Source organism: Mytilus californianus, unplaced genomic scaffold, assembly GCF_021869535.1.
Source record: "Mytilus californianus isolate M0D057914Y unplaced genomic scaffold, xbMytCali1.0.p SCAF_6, whole genome shotgun sequence".
Taxonomy (NCBI): Eukaryota; Metazoa; Mollusca; class Bivalvia; order Mytilida; family Mytilidae; genus Mytilus; species Mytilus californianus.
Window position 1 is genome coordinate 111139453 of NW_026262712.1, and position 14877 is coordinate 111154329.

Sequence of the window (14877 nt, forward strand, 5' to 3'; positions counted from 1 at the left end):
AGGAAGCTCTTGCACCATGGGTTCGTACAAGTGCATGCGTCTTCAAAGTTTATACTTACGTCACCATGATATGGTTGACACTTTAGGAATATCTGTGTTACAGATAACCAGATATGCCATAGTCGAAGGACCGTCATCTTTTACGCGTGTCAGACCGAATACAACTTATTATCGGATTGGTTCTTGTATTGATAAACACGACTGGTATTACTAGTGGAGAAGGAACGGCTTACCTTTTGGGAGAAACTATGTTCTACGACCGATTTTTTGTGGGGTTAGTGTTGCTCCATGGAATTGTCTCCCTTTGTACGACTCATGTTTTTTTTTCGTCCACACTTGTTATTTTTGGTCAAATTAGGAGCACTTGATGCATTAACAATTATCAGCAATAATAAGAACTGGTTATGCCATATGACTGTCACAGAAGTCTGCCAACGTCGGCTTATGATTGTATTTCGATTATTTGTAAAATATTAAAAACTCTATCTTTAAACGAAAACGATTCTGCCTGATAAGGTTATTTCAAAACAATTAAAAAAATAGAAAATCTGTTGATTGCATGGTGATTGCTTAAAGTCCGGTTGCAATTATTTTATGCATATTCAGGACGAGTAACAAATCCAACGTCAATACAAAAGGCAAGTTTTGTAAAGTAGGCCGACCTGGTAAGCTGAGACTACCACTGGCCGTGAAATGAGAGTATGCTGGTTAATGGAAGAAATATATCCTTGCAACAGAGCACAAGCGAACTCCTCGGAGAGTTGTTGAAAATGGTTCTTATAACGTCTATGGAGTGTAGCAATCTCCTTACATGAGAAATCGGAATTAGCATCCCCATTTACGATCGGGCGTGGCTGCGTATTTAAACATCCAGCACTGCCAAACAGACTTCCCGCTTAAGCAATTGATTTACTGCCGTAAGAAGGTCAGGTGAAAATAATTCTATACCCTAGCCTTCATTGGGTTGAATATAAAAAGAAAGATCTCTGGAAACGACAGAAGAATTAGAATTGAGGATAAAGCAATAATAAGTATCTTAATAATAAAGAGCTGGAAACTTGGACTGACATGCAATGAAAATAAGGGAGAGTTTTTGCAATGGCATGGATCGTCGGAATTAGTCACCATTTCTTATTGGACGTGGATGCGTATATTTTTACATTACACACAGCACGGACGCCCCACTTTAGAACGGGCCCCTTGTCAAAAAGTCAAACTACAAATATGAAAAAAAACTACGTCAATCTTTCGTCTTTATTGATACCACAAAGCTAACGTTAAAGTATAATATCGTGGCACTAATTACTCAGTGATAAAGTTTTATTATCAACAGGTAAAGTGAAGTCAATGATACAGTTTTGTACTTTTGTCAGGTAAAGTGGGTAGGACACAATGTTTACAATATCAAAACAGTTCCAAATAAACATGGTACCCATTACTCTTTTTCTATATATATGCACTGGATTTTTAAACTATATATCCATGGGGGAAAATGTACCAAGGAGACAATTGAAAATCATATTTTATTCCACTGCATATTGATTTTGATAGCGAAATCTGCATTTGATTGGTTGAAACTATCACACGTGATGTCGAACAAAACTTCATATTCCCCTCCGAGTATCATATTCCCCTCTGAACGTCGGGATTGCCTTCTGCGACGTTACCTGCGATTAGTGTTTAAATAAATTATTTTGATAGGGTTTATTTAAAAAATCATTTCAAATCTAAAAACAAATAATTAATTAATTAACTTTAAAACGGTACTCATTATCATTGTTTATGTTGTTTATTATTATGTATTATTGTCATTTTGTTTATTTTCTTTGGTTACATCTTTTGACATCAGACTCGGACTTCTCTTGAACTGAATTTTAATGTGCGTATTGTTATGCGTTTACTATTCTACATTGGCTAGAGGTATAGGGTGAGGGTTGAGATCTCATAAACATGTTTAACCCCGCCGCATTTTTGCGCCTGTCCCAAGTCAGGAGCCTCTAGCCTTTGTTAGTCTTGTATTATTTTCAATTTTAGTTTCTTGTGTACAATTTGGAGTTTAGTATGGCGTTCATTATCACTGAACTAGTATATATATTTGTTTAGGGGCCAGCTGAAGGACGCCTCCGGGTGCGGGAATTTCTCGCTGCATTGAAGACCTGTTGGTGACCTTCTGCTGTTGTCTGTTTTATGGTCGGGTTGTTGTCTCTTTGACACATTCCCAATTTCCATTCTCAATTTTATTGTGTTTAGTTAAACAAAACGAATAAGAAAACAATTGCCTTGTATAGCTTACTTTACGGTCAGGAAACACTTTCACAAATAATTTTACGAGAAAAAAATACTCGTAAGTCATGAACGTTTCAGTATAACTTACGACTAATTTTAGTCGTAACATTTTTTTTGAAATTGGAGATGGCTCATTGTTGAAGATCGCACGGTAGGTCACCCTACAGTTGTTTACATTTTCGTCTTTTGGTCGACGAGGGGAAGGTGGGGGTGGGGGGGGGGGGTGGGGTGGGGGGGGTTAACGACCTTGACTACCCATGAGGGTTTTGCATGGTCGGCCCTGGCGTGCGCCTTTTGGGGCATTTATAATAATTTGTTTTTACCTTATGGTAATTATTATAATTTATAGAGTGACAATTAACATAACATGAATAAAAGTTAAGTGAACAATCATTTATAAAATAAATAAATAAAAAAATAAATAAATGAATAATTTTTAGAATAAAAAATAAAAGATATAAATATATTGAACTTAAATAAATAAATAAAAAAAAAGGTTTTATAAAGTACAAAAATAAGAAAAGGAAAAAAAAATAATTTAGGAGCCACCAAAAGCCTGAACGGGAGAAGTGGCCAAACAAACGACAGTGAGCGACAGAAACGTTGTCACGATACACCAGCAGCCAAGTAAAGAGCGGAGAATTTTAATATGCCAAATTGTGTATTTTGGTCTCGGGTGGCTATTTGTTTTATAGGCAATCACAATACATCCCCTTATGTTTAAAATAAACAAAAAGGAAACGATTAGGTTTTCCTTTTTAAATATAGTGTATTTTTTACTGCATTTTTGGTAAATCATTCTGGAAATATTTTTTTCCCGTAATTGGGCGTTTCGTTATTGGACACTATCGGTAGGAAATATTTAAATAAAAAGTGCATGTAAAACTATAAACTAGTAGGTAATAAAAGGAGTAACATGAGCTACCATAAATAATTGTTAGGTAACTCCCATATCAAGTCATTTCAAAACACAAGCAGCAGATTTGAGACAGTAAAAAAATACCAAAATTGTTTTCCTTAACGACGATGATAATATAAAAAAATAAATAACTCTCCAAATGTTTTTTTTTTCGGAATATTCACATATAAACATGTCAGTAGATGTTTATCCTTTAGAAATTCAAATTATTTCGAAATACAAAATAGTTTACTTAATATATAGCTGTGTTTAATTGTGCTGCACTATGTATTATATTGATACCTTGGTAATGTGTACATACAATAAACATTAAATTACATCTATTACATTTTCAAAAAGAATTCGAAAATAAATATTGGTATTTAAAAATAAATGAAGAAGAAAAGATAAGAAAAACTCCAGTAAAAACACCGATTAAGTATCTACGTTGATGATCCATTCAATACATCGAACATTTCAGCTGTATATTGAAAATAAAACACGAATGCAAACAACATTGAAAAAAAGAAATAGCGCTTCCTTCTTTTAAGATTTTATTTTTTTAAAGATGAACTTGATTTGTGTACACAGAGTCTGACCCTTGTTGAGCCGATAAAACGATATCCAAAAAGAATTAAGAAGATACCGAGCGGGTAAAAAAATCCCTTAGTACAAAAAAAGGAGACAAAACATATACCAGACAGACAAATAAATAAACAAGAACTTTTTAAGACCCTATAATTCAATAGTGGCCATTACACTTGGAAATATTAGTATAATCCGTGGAATTAAAACAAGTGGATGGTCTGCCATCCATTACCGTTTGTCTTCCGGAGAAATGTCGCAATTTTCCGTCTTGGTGTCATTTTGGATAGCGTCACTTAACGGATTACATATGCAATCATTGAAATTGTGAAATCAAACAAATATTCAATATATACGAAGTTGACTGATTATCTTGTTATCAATAACATTTCTAAAAGGATTGTTAGTTTTGGGACCACAAATGTGCGGTTTAAACTGAAAATTTTCAATGCGGTTTTGGGGTGGATAAATACATTGAACTCTCAAATACGGAAATATATCTTATATACAGCAAAATGTCATATAAGTAGTTTATAATTATTGTAGAATAAATTTAAGTTAAAAGTTTTAAATTAAATGTCAGTTTGTTTATGCACAATTTGCGACCTCACTACGGCTTCATGCAACTTTGTTTATTCGGCCTTGATTCCCATCTTTACAATACGATTTGTTACGGAGTAGTCCAATCAAAACGCTACTGTTAAGTAAGCACTCTACACTTTTTCTAATACAAAAATTGCAATCTCACTCATTGTAAATAATGAAATAATAAAGTGAGAGAAAAAGAAAAAAAACAATAAACAGCTATTTAAAGTTGTATAGTGTGTAGAAAGATTAGTCTCTCAATATAATAATATTTATAAAAATCCAGGTTGATATTGAGGAAGACTCCTGCGTGAAAGTTATTACGAGTGTTTACATGCACTGATTTCACATCTTATCTGTATCAAGTGTCGGGTGATCAAACTATTTACATGTAGGTCTGTTATTGATAAATACCTCTATAAATCACAACATTAATTGTTACAATGTCAAGCTTAACTATAAATGTAGGTCCATGAGTCCATTGAAGTATTAAAATATAAAACATGGGGATTTCATTAAATTTCTTAACACATTTTCAATTAATAACTTGAACAATGATGATGGTATGATTCAAGTTAAAACGTTGTTGGCCAAGACTAAACAAAACCAGTTATTTAAAACTCATAAACCATAACTGTCAATGATTAAACATTCAAAGATTCCTCATATACTGAATAAGCTCTGCAATCTTATTTGGGCGTCAATATATATAATTTGCATCATCTAAGATTGAAATCGAATTATAGTTATAGTAAAACTTTTTTATACCAGATGTGTAGTGCAACACTAACCCCACATAAAAATGTACGGCCTTCAACAATGAGAAAATCCCATACCGTATAATCGTCAACAAAAGGCCATGAAATGAAAAATTTAAAACAATTCAAACGAGAAATGTTCATCAAACTAATAATGATTATTTTCTGAAATGAAAAAAAAGGAAAAAATAAATACAGTGCATAAAGATCGTATAAAAATTTAAAACTATTAATCAAATATAGCTTTATATCAATACTGTTATTTCTGACTGATAAATGATTTCATCAATATTAAAGGATTTTAATATAAAACACGTAATTTGTAATTTGAAAAATACATAATTGCACTTGACATGTGTTGACATTAGAAAAAAAAACTATCAACCAGATAAGGCCGTATATATCAGTCTTTGTAGTTTAATTATACAGTAATTTCTGGTTGCTTAATGATTTCATCCATATTAATTGATATAAATGTAAAACAAGTTATTTGTATAGACAAAAATATAAATTTCAAACTATATATGTAGAACTGATCATAAAATCAATAATGTTGTAAATATAACAGTGCAAGTTACCTAACGTGGGTTACATATTCCCCGATACTGATCAATACGACTTTTTAAATAGATATGATATAGTGAATTCATGCGCATCTTTAATTTACATTTCAAACGATGTGCATTTTTTAACAGTTCATCTTACACCGTTTCATAGAAATGGTTTGATCGTTTAATTCAAAAATAGTTTTATACGAATACATGGCGGTGTGGGGTATGTTTCTATGTGACAGAAACCTTACACACATAAAGCTTTCGTTCTTTACTTGAGTTGCTGATTTTTTTAGATGTTGGGTCAGTTTTCGAGCAACATGTTTTGTTTTATTTCACCTGTTCAAGTATTGGTGTCTTCTTTTTTTTTGTACTGAAAGGGCGTTAATATGTCGTTAATATACCCCCACCCCTCCCCAACACACACACACACCCTGTTTAAGGACGTAGTTTTAAGAGCCACATTCTTTTCACAGTAACCCAGCTAATCAGCTTCAATGATGTGCTTACTTTATTATATTGGATACAACTGTACATCTAAAGCATTGCTACTCATTTTCATTCAAACAAAAACTACGCTGTGATATGCCCACATCAAAACCACAAGCCTCATTTTTAATTTTTCATTACCAATATTAATAAGTAAAACTAATTAGCCACTGTCTGTGCCACGGTCGATTGATAAAAATTAAACGAAGCGAAGAAGAGTTATATTCTATTTTTATAATATTACACGCTCAATATTTTCCATTCATAAATAAATTCTTTGACCGAATTTCGTAACATGTCCAGTACCCATTGACACGTGGATACTGTTTTACTTTTATGTACCTTACCATTTTAAACCCTGCCCCTTTTGTGACGTAGTACCAATCGCCCAGGTTTATAATGATCTCATAAAAAGAAAGGGAATTTCCTGATTAAATGCCCCAACTTATTGTGAACTGTCTGTTTACTATATATTCGATGTCGACTATTTTGTTTGTAATAAAACAAACTATTATTTTCAATATTTCTTTTCTTTCAAATAATATATGTCAAATTTGATATTATTATATCATAAATTAACGAATAATAAGGTTTAAAGATGCTTGCTTTGCAACAATAGCTTTATAGTATCACTCCCGCTTATTATTCGGATTTCAAATGTGCTTACGGTTTACTTGACCTATATATAGTATTTTCACGAATGTTTATATACAACAGTTCGTAGAATTAAAACCACGTGATAGGGGGTATATAAACATTAACCACATATTTACATCTTTAAATGACTGATAGATAACTATTGGTGATCACTTCTATAGGGATTTAAATGCAAAAAGGTCTGTACTGATTTAAGTCAACTGTTTATATAATTAGCAAAGTTGCATGTAGTCTTTTAAATAACTTATTAGATCTACGAGTTGAGCTATGTATTTACTTTAAACAAATTAGTTGTTACTTGTATCCCTAATTTACCTACTAAAAAAACTTATATTATATTTCTGCAATATATAACGTACCTTCAAACAAAATTTATTGCATACTTAAAACGACTGTATCTTTAAATCTTTAAGCTCGACTGAGGATTGACTAATATTATTGTACATTAAAATAAGAATGTTGATAAATATGATTTAGACGTTTGTGCATGTTTTTTTTCATAGGTTTCCAAGTACTTAAAGCTTACAACTCCTACCGCAGATCTATAACAGACAACATGGTGGTTGTACCAGACCAGAAGGTGAGTTGAGCTATATTTTACTCTTCCACTAATATTAAAATATTAAATTGTATATTTTGCATTTTATACTTGCAACCATAAGGGATATAATAAAGCATTTGTTTTTAACATTATGATTTTTCTAGCATGGTCATGTAACAACTAAACATTTATTGACATAATTTTTATTGAACTTTATCTGGTTCAAATGCAAACTTCAATAATTAGGTATATAAGCAAACACAATAATAAATCATTTTATTTTCAGGTGCCGCAAAGTGTATACGCTATGGAAAATGATATTTATTCAAGTCACCATGAGGAATTTAATAATATGCCGAATATCTTAGGTTTAGAGGAATTTTCACAATTAGAACCAGTTGCACCAACAGTTTGTGAAACAAACAATGATCAGCGAGTTTACGAATCTGACAGTCCTAAAAGTTTACTGGATTTAGATAGTATCAGTGGACATCAATCATTTTATGGAGATGAACCCGCTTTAAATATTAAAATTGAAAAAGACATTGAACATGTTTCGTATAGCTGTTCAATGCATAATATCAACTCTTCGTATCAAATGTACAATCCATCTCAAATACTTGTGAAAGAGGAACCAGATCAAGTGGAAGACATAGGTACCAGTGTAATTCGTCATCTCAAAGAAGAAATTAACAACACCTGTTGCATCTTACGCATTTCAACAGGTAAATTATACTTTAACAGTACACTTGTGATTGATTGACCTTCACATTTTGACGTATTTTATCAATTTAAATACCTGGCCGATCCTAGCATTCTTATGTTGGTTAAATTTATTATTGTTGTGCAGATATTATCAGGTTTCGTGGATATATTCTTTTTTAACATTTATTTTGTTTATCAGTCAAATGACGTCTACATGTTTCTTTAACTTTAAGTTATAGTATATTGGAGACAACATTTTACCTGAATGCATAAAAATCAGGCGTTTTACATTTACTTTTAATCAGTCAATTAAAACTTAAAAGCAGTTTTGATACAAAAAGGTACATGCACTTTATTACCATAACAAGCTAAGCTAAATTGATAATTAAAACCACTTACCACAACAAATCAATAATTAAAAACACTGACCACAGCAACTACAAGATGAGATAACACAATAAAATAAACAGCTAATCGTGATCACTTATTTACAGAAAAAAATATTTAAACAATATCTTGCTTAAAGTACAGGAAACTTCTTAGGCACTTTTGAGCTTATGTGATATATTAGCATTTCAATTAGATACATTAGCAACTTTCTGAATATTTTGAGTCCCTTTAAGAAAAAGAAATTAAAGTACAATACCGTAAATATCAACTTCAAGCGTACATCAAATTTAAGGTATTATACTCGATTCATCTCTTTTCGAAACAATAAGTTCTCGTTTCAGGCAATTTCTTTAAATATATCATATGATGTTTAATTAGTTTAATTTTTTTCATTATTAATATTAATCAAAACTTTTTATTTGGCCTCTCCATAATTTCTCGTGTTATATTATATAGATCCTATGATGTGGTCGATGGAAGATGTTCGGAAGTGGTTTGTATGGCATGCGCAGCAGTTCGGTGTACACAGTGAAATACACGAGCAGTTCGCCATGAAAGGAGAACACCTGTGTCAGCTTACCGAGGAGAACTTTAAAGAAAGATGTCCCGAGGCAGGATCCAATTTCTATGGTCAGCTAGACGTTTGGAAAACTGGTAAGACAATTCTTTCAGTTTTTTTTAGACACACTTCACTAATAGTTTTGACTCAAGTTATAACGGTAGTCTTATAATGTAACATCTTCTTTCCTTCATACTAAAACCACAATCAAGTTATAAACATGATTAGCAGTGTAAAACAACGGGTTATTTTTTTTATCATTTCTTTTTCTCTTCTACATTGTATTTCTTACAAGCAAAATATCTTTTTTTAACCATTTATTAATGTTTACTGTTTTTATAGTTCCAGCATGTAGTTTGCAGACAGAAGACTGTCCCCCATCTCCGCCACAACATCAAATCCATTGTTATTCCTACCGTGATTACTATGACAACAGCTATGACCTGATGAGCTACATGCCTACCAGCACATCACCAGCACCAAGTGAAGACAGTATTGACAGTACCACTAGTTCCTCTAATGTCTCCTACATCCCACCATCTTGCCACGATGAGGAATATATGTCCTACAGTCGTAAGTTCATATTAACTATTTCGACCAATACATATGCACTGAATGTTTATCAACCAACGATCAATACAAGAAAATAATTTTTAGTTTCAGTTAAAGAATATAAAAATCTTAAATGATACAAATTTCAAAACAAAAATTATATCCGAAAACAAATACAACTACTAAGTGTTACATCGACATACATTTGATGAAAATACAGGTTCTTGTTTGAATTAAACTTTGTACGTCTAGAATCTCAAATAAGTGTGTCATATGTATTTGCTTCATTTTGTTACACAGTAATTGTTTTTGGTTTTCTTGGAAAGGAATTTTGTTTGTTCAAATTCAAGAAAGTTAATATTTGCAGTTGCAATCAACCTTTAAACGGAAAAAAAAAATACTTAGAAGTATAGCTATATTTGAGAATTTGTATGATTTATAATTTACAGAGTCCCCTCCCTTGAGTTCTCCAGTAGAAACACATCACCACAAACAGACCATTCATCTTTGGCAGTTCTTGAAGGATCTCCTGCTTAGACCTGACCGATATAACTCGTGTATCAAATGGGTAGATAGACAAAGAGGCATCTTCAAAATTGAGGACTCGTCTAAGGTAGCTAAACTCTGGGGACTGCGAAAGAATAGACCAGCCATGAACTACGACAAACTCAGCCGATCCATTCGTCAATACTACAAGAAAGGAATCATTAAGAAAACAGAACACTCCAAACGTCTTGTTTACCAGTTCTGTCAGCCATATTTATGAACGTTGGTATGGAAACAGCTGTTTGGCTAGCACCCCACTGCCAATATTTTTAGCATTGCTCTGTATTGCAATGTTTGGTTTGTCATGACTGTCTTGTCACATGACTTGACTAGCTTGTGTTAGAACTGATGGCATGTCATTGAGTCTTGTATAAAATACAAGCAAGTTTGATATAACGGGCAGGTCCTTTGTAACCATGGTAACATGTAGTCAATGTATTCATCAAAACGATAGTTGAACTATCGAACCGTTTGTGATCATGTTACCTTTAATGGTAAATCGTATAGTCAAGTAATGTCTCGAATGGATATGTATTTATTTATTTTGTTTGCATGTTAATTTAAATATTCCCATGTTTCGACATGTTGAAACACTGTTATTAAATGGCAGATTTGTTTATTTGTTGCATAATCGAACTTTTAATATCCTTGGTATAAGTTGCCAATGGGTGTAAAAGATGATATTTGTTATACATATTAATGTTATTTATACAAAATTGTTATTTGATAAATATTTTTGATACATTTTATTAAAATAAAATGAAAATAACTGTACAAGATTGTCATTCTCTTTTTATCTATCATAGACAAAAATCACAACTGACCAACACACATGTCAAAAACACCAACAGAACAGAGATAAATAAAAGAAAGATTCGAGAATTTAGTCTCGGAGAACATATGTATTAGTTGTTGTTGCCTTTGTACGTAGCTTTCAGTAACTTCGAGTACTCTCAGATCTGTACTTTGTATAATAATGTGGTATGATTTTCAATGAGAAAACTATCCACGAGAGTTAAAATGAAGTGGTAGTATGCAATTATAGGCCACCGTACTGCCTTCAACAATGAGAAAAACCCATACCGTGAGTTTCTCTTTATATTAGTGGTTTTTTTTTGTGCTTCGTGTCCACCCATTTCAAATAGATTTTTACAGTTTGTTCTTATGTTCGGCTGTTACATCACTGTCCGAGGATAGGGGAGGGGTTGGGCGATCACAAACATGTTTAACCCTGCCACATTATACATGTGAATGTTGTTTATTGATTTGTTATTAATCAGGTCCTTGGTTTATTTTTCGTTTAAATTGGTTCACATTTTTTCATGTCGGGCCCTTTAATAGCTGACTTTACGGTATGTGTTTTTGCTCACTGTTGAAGCACGTAGAGTGACCTACAATTGCTTTAATCCACTTCATTTAAATTATGTTGCTATAGTTATCTCATTGGTAATCGTGCCACATCTCTTTACTTTATAGAAATAAGAGACAAATGAAGATAACACACCATTAAACAAAATAACTGATTTTATTTCATTGTTGTGGGAGGGATCCAGTTAATCCAAGAGATTATTTCATTGTTGTTGGAGGGATCCAGTTAATGCAAGAGATTAATTTGGATCGAAACTAAATGTTACATATTGTTGTAGGATATGGGGTGAACGTACATGAAAACACAATATCAAAATATGATACCAGTGTATCAAAGGAGTTGCGTTTTTTGCTATTCTTCTTGACATTTTTTGAAAGATAATCTTATAATTGATGTCGAGTTTGTAGAACGAGCCTAGTTTATTTTTGAATTGTTAAATACGATTTTCAATTACTGAAGAAAGATGCCAAACATTTTTAAATAAACTACTCTTTTTCTTCAAAACCAAGCTTTGCAATGAGAACAGAGAAAATCGTTGATAACTTTAAGACACTCTTATTTCTTGGTTTTAAATCTGCAGGTTCCTCTGTAAGAAAATTATATAAAAATCCTCTTGTTTATCTTGTTGGTAGTCGGACTGTGCAACTTTTGTTATTATGTGTTTTACTTTAACGCATGATCTAGATAAGCAAAAGAGGGGGGTTCAATTCGCACGTAACAATGTCAATGGCCTAACCCCAACACATGTTATGTCTGTTCCATTGCGGGCTATCTGGAGTTTATGTAGGTCTTTGTTTATACGGCTGTTTTTTATTGTGTGTTTTTTTTTGGTTTTTTTTTTGGAGAGACGGTTGCTGAATTGGTAGTTGGTGTTGTCAGTTGTATTATGCAATATATTGGGCAATGCCTATTTTTTAGTATTATTCACAATGATAAAATTATATATATAGCATGGCTACTTGAATTATAAGCACTGTTTTATAGGACTTATATCTAACATCAAGTTAGCTGATTTGTCATCTGTTAGATAAAAAATGATACAAAAATGTGTGGGTGACCGCCACCCTATTCCTCAACCAAACGCAACAATTTCAGAATTTTTTAAAAGTTTCTCTAGTGTTATAATAAAATTTATAGTAAAATTATGAATTACCAGAGAAATTTCTTTAATATAACACTAGTACTATAAATTTTCTTATTGCATAGAACTAAAGACATTTCTACTACGAAAACAGAAATTTTATTTGAAGTGAAAAAATGGTTACAATCGAAAATTTGTACCTTAACAAGTGAAGTTTTACAAAAAGCAAATATACTCGGGAGAGAGATCAAAGTAGTTATTGATAACGAGATGAATAAAGTCATATACCTGTAAGGGTTTAAGTTATGTGATGCTCTTTATTTAAATAAAAACAAAATCACGATCCACTTCCTCATTGTTTTCTGACGGAGAGATAAAAACGGAGACAGCGGGTACAACAAATAAAACTGGATTTTCCCTTTCACCTTTTTACTACGCATTATATGGGATCACATAGGGGGTATTTAGTACTTTAGTGTAAGAATGTATTGCAAAAGATAAATGGTTTTTTAATTGAAAAGACATTACTAAATGAGTACATAATATGGCTATTTTATGCTGTAAATAGTTTTTATATGAACGTTTCGGTATCCTGGGATTTATTTTTATTCATGGCATTGTCATAATGGGATAAAAGTACACATACCAATCTCTTGCACTGAATATTTATCATGCAAAGTAATGTTTCTACAATCGGCCATATATTTCTGTGTCATACATGTATATATATCCAATAAGTTGCCCGGCTTAAGTTTCGTGTATTTTTCGTCATTGAATTTGTATAATAAATCGTTTGGCACACATCGGATGCAGAATGTTGACTGTTGTAAGGTATTTGACTATGTTTTAGGGGGTTGTTTTGTATAAATAAAGATAAGAAGATATGGTAGGATAGTCAACTATCCACTAGAGACTTAACTTGGATGTTTGCTACTCTGTTTCAAAATAACAAGCTTTTTAAAAGTCTATTATAAATTGATAGTATATAAATAATGGAACTAAAAAAGGTGAAAAAAATGAAGGATCAGTGACATTGTTTCCGAGCTATAAGCCATCGAATTCTCTCTAGATTTTTCATACATTTAACACTGGCATCTTTTTTCTTACAAAAACTAAGAAAAAATAACAAGGATTTTATAAGATTTTCAAATATGGCTTTTTAAACTATATGTAATAAAATTACGAAAAGAAAAGTAGGGGTTAGCGGGCAAAATATTATTGGCACTACATGGATAAAACCAGAGGATTCCGAATATCTGGCAAAAATTCAAAAACAAGAGGAGCTAACATCCTTAAGGATGAGGATGTTAACAACTCCATTTTCCTAAGTACTTGTTCTTTCTTCTGTCGTTAGTATGTATTGTCATATCAAAATTGAAAATAAGTCACTGAAGTCAGAAGGGACTATTTAATCGGATGCACTCGCCCTAAAATTCCATCGACTGATAAAATTATCTAAACTATCATTGGGAGTATATTCTTCTTCGAATCTTTGATTTATTATAAGTTCTATATCCATGTTATAGTAAATGGGCGTCAAGAATGATGCATTAACACCTCATATCAATAAAGAGAGATTTAAAATATTTCAAAAAGCTACAACATGAAAACAAAAACAGTACTATTTAGTGGTCAGTATATAAATGTTTCGATTTAAATGAACATTTAATTTTCATTGTCTAGTATTCTTATATATTATACTATATTTGGTCTGTTTTGTAGTTTAATATATTCCTTAACAATAAATCTAACACCTAATTTTGAAGGCCATGTAGCGAAGGAGAGTATACTTCCGTATACAGTACCTATACACTGTACGCTGTCTGTATCGTTTTCACCAATACTGTTTACAGTTACTCTGTCGTAAAGCCTTTTTAACAATAGTCTCAGAAGATTCTTAAATATGAGTGAAAATGGTCAATTTTATTTATGATAAATCAAAATATACACAGGTAAGATTACCTACTTTGTAAACGTGTTAAATATCATAATTAATATATGTTAAAACTGTTGACATGTGATATAATAAATCATGCTGCCCAACCTTGCGGTTTTTCTTAGAAGAAGGAGACAAAATCGTGGATGCATTAGTTAAACGAATATGATATTCATTTGTATTAGATAGTTATAATATAATGGGGTTTTCTCATTGCTGAAGGCCTTACGGTTGCATATAATTGCTTACATCCACTTCATTTGAACTTTGGTGGATAGTTGTCTCATTGGCAATCATACCACATCTCCTTATTTTTATATAAATAAGAAAAATAGAAATAAAATTGATAAAAAACAAAAAAAAAGACCATTATAGTCGCTAATCAATAG

General features: G+C 31.9%; 1 protein-coding gene across 1 annotated transcript; it reads left to right on the top strand.

Annotated features, from left to right (window-relative positions):
* Positions 1 to 6876: 6876 nt before the first annotated feature.
* LOC127704558 (SAM pointed domain-containing Ets transcription factor-like) lies at positions 6877 to 10879 on the top strand. The gene is made up of 6 exons (XM_052208648.1): positions 6877 to 6988; positions 7313 to 7389; positions 7637 to 8075; positions 8902 to 9099; positions 9347 to 9577; positions 10006 to 10879. Exons 1-6 carry the CDS (start codon positions 6979 to 6981, stop codon positions 10320 to 10322), a joined length of 1272 nt encoding a protein of 423 aa, XP_052064608.1. The 5' UTR covers positions 6877 to 6978; the 3' UTR covers positions 10323 to 10879.
* Positions 10880 to 14877: the final 3998 nt, after the last annotated feature.

Excerpts from the sequence above, each read along its gene's own strand:
- LOC127704558 (XM_052208648.1), top strand. Across the intron at positions 7,390-7,636 it reads TGGTTGTACCAGACCAGAAG|GTGCCGCAAAGTGTATACGC; the intron begins GTGAGTTGAGCT and ends TTTTATTTTCAG. Across the intron at positions 9,578-10,005 it reads GGAATATATGTCCTACAGTC|AGTCCCCTCCCTTGAGTTCT; the intron begins GTAAGTTCATAT and ends TATAATTTACAG.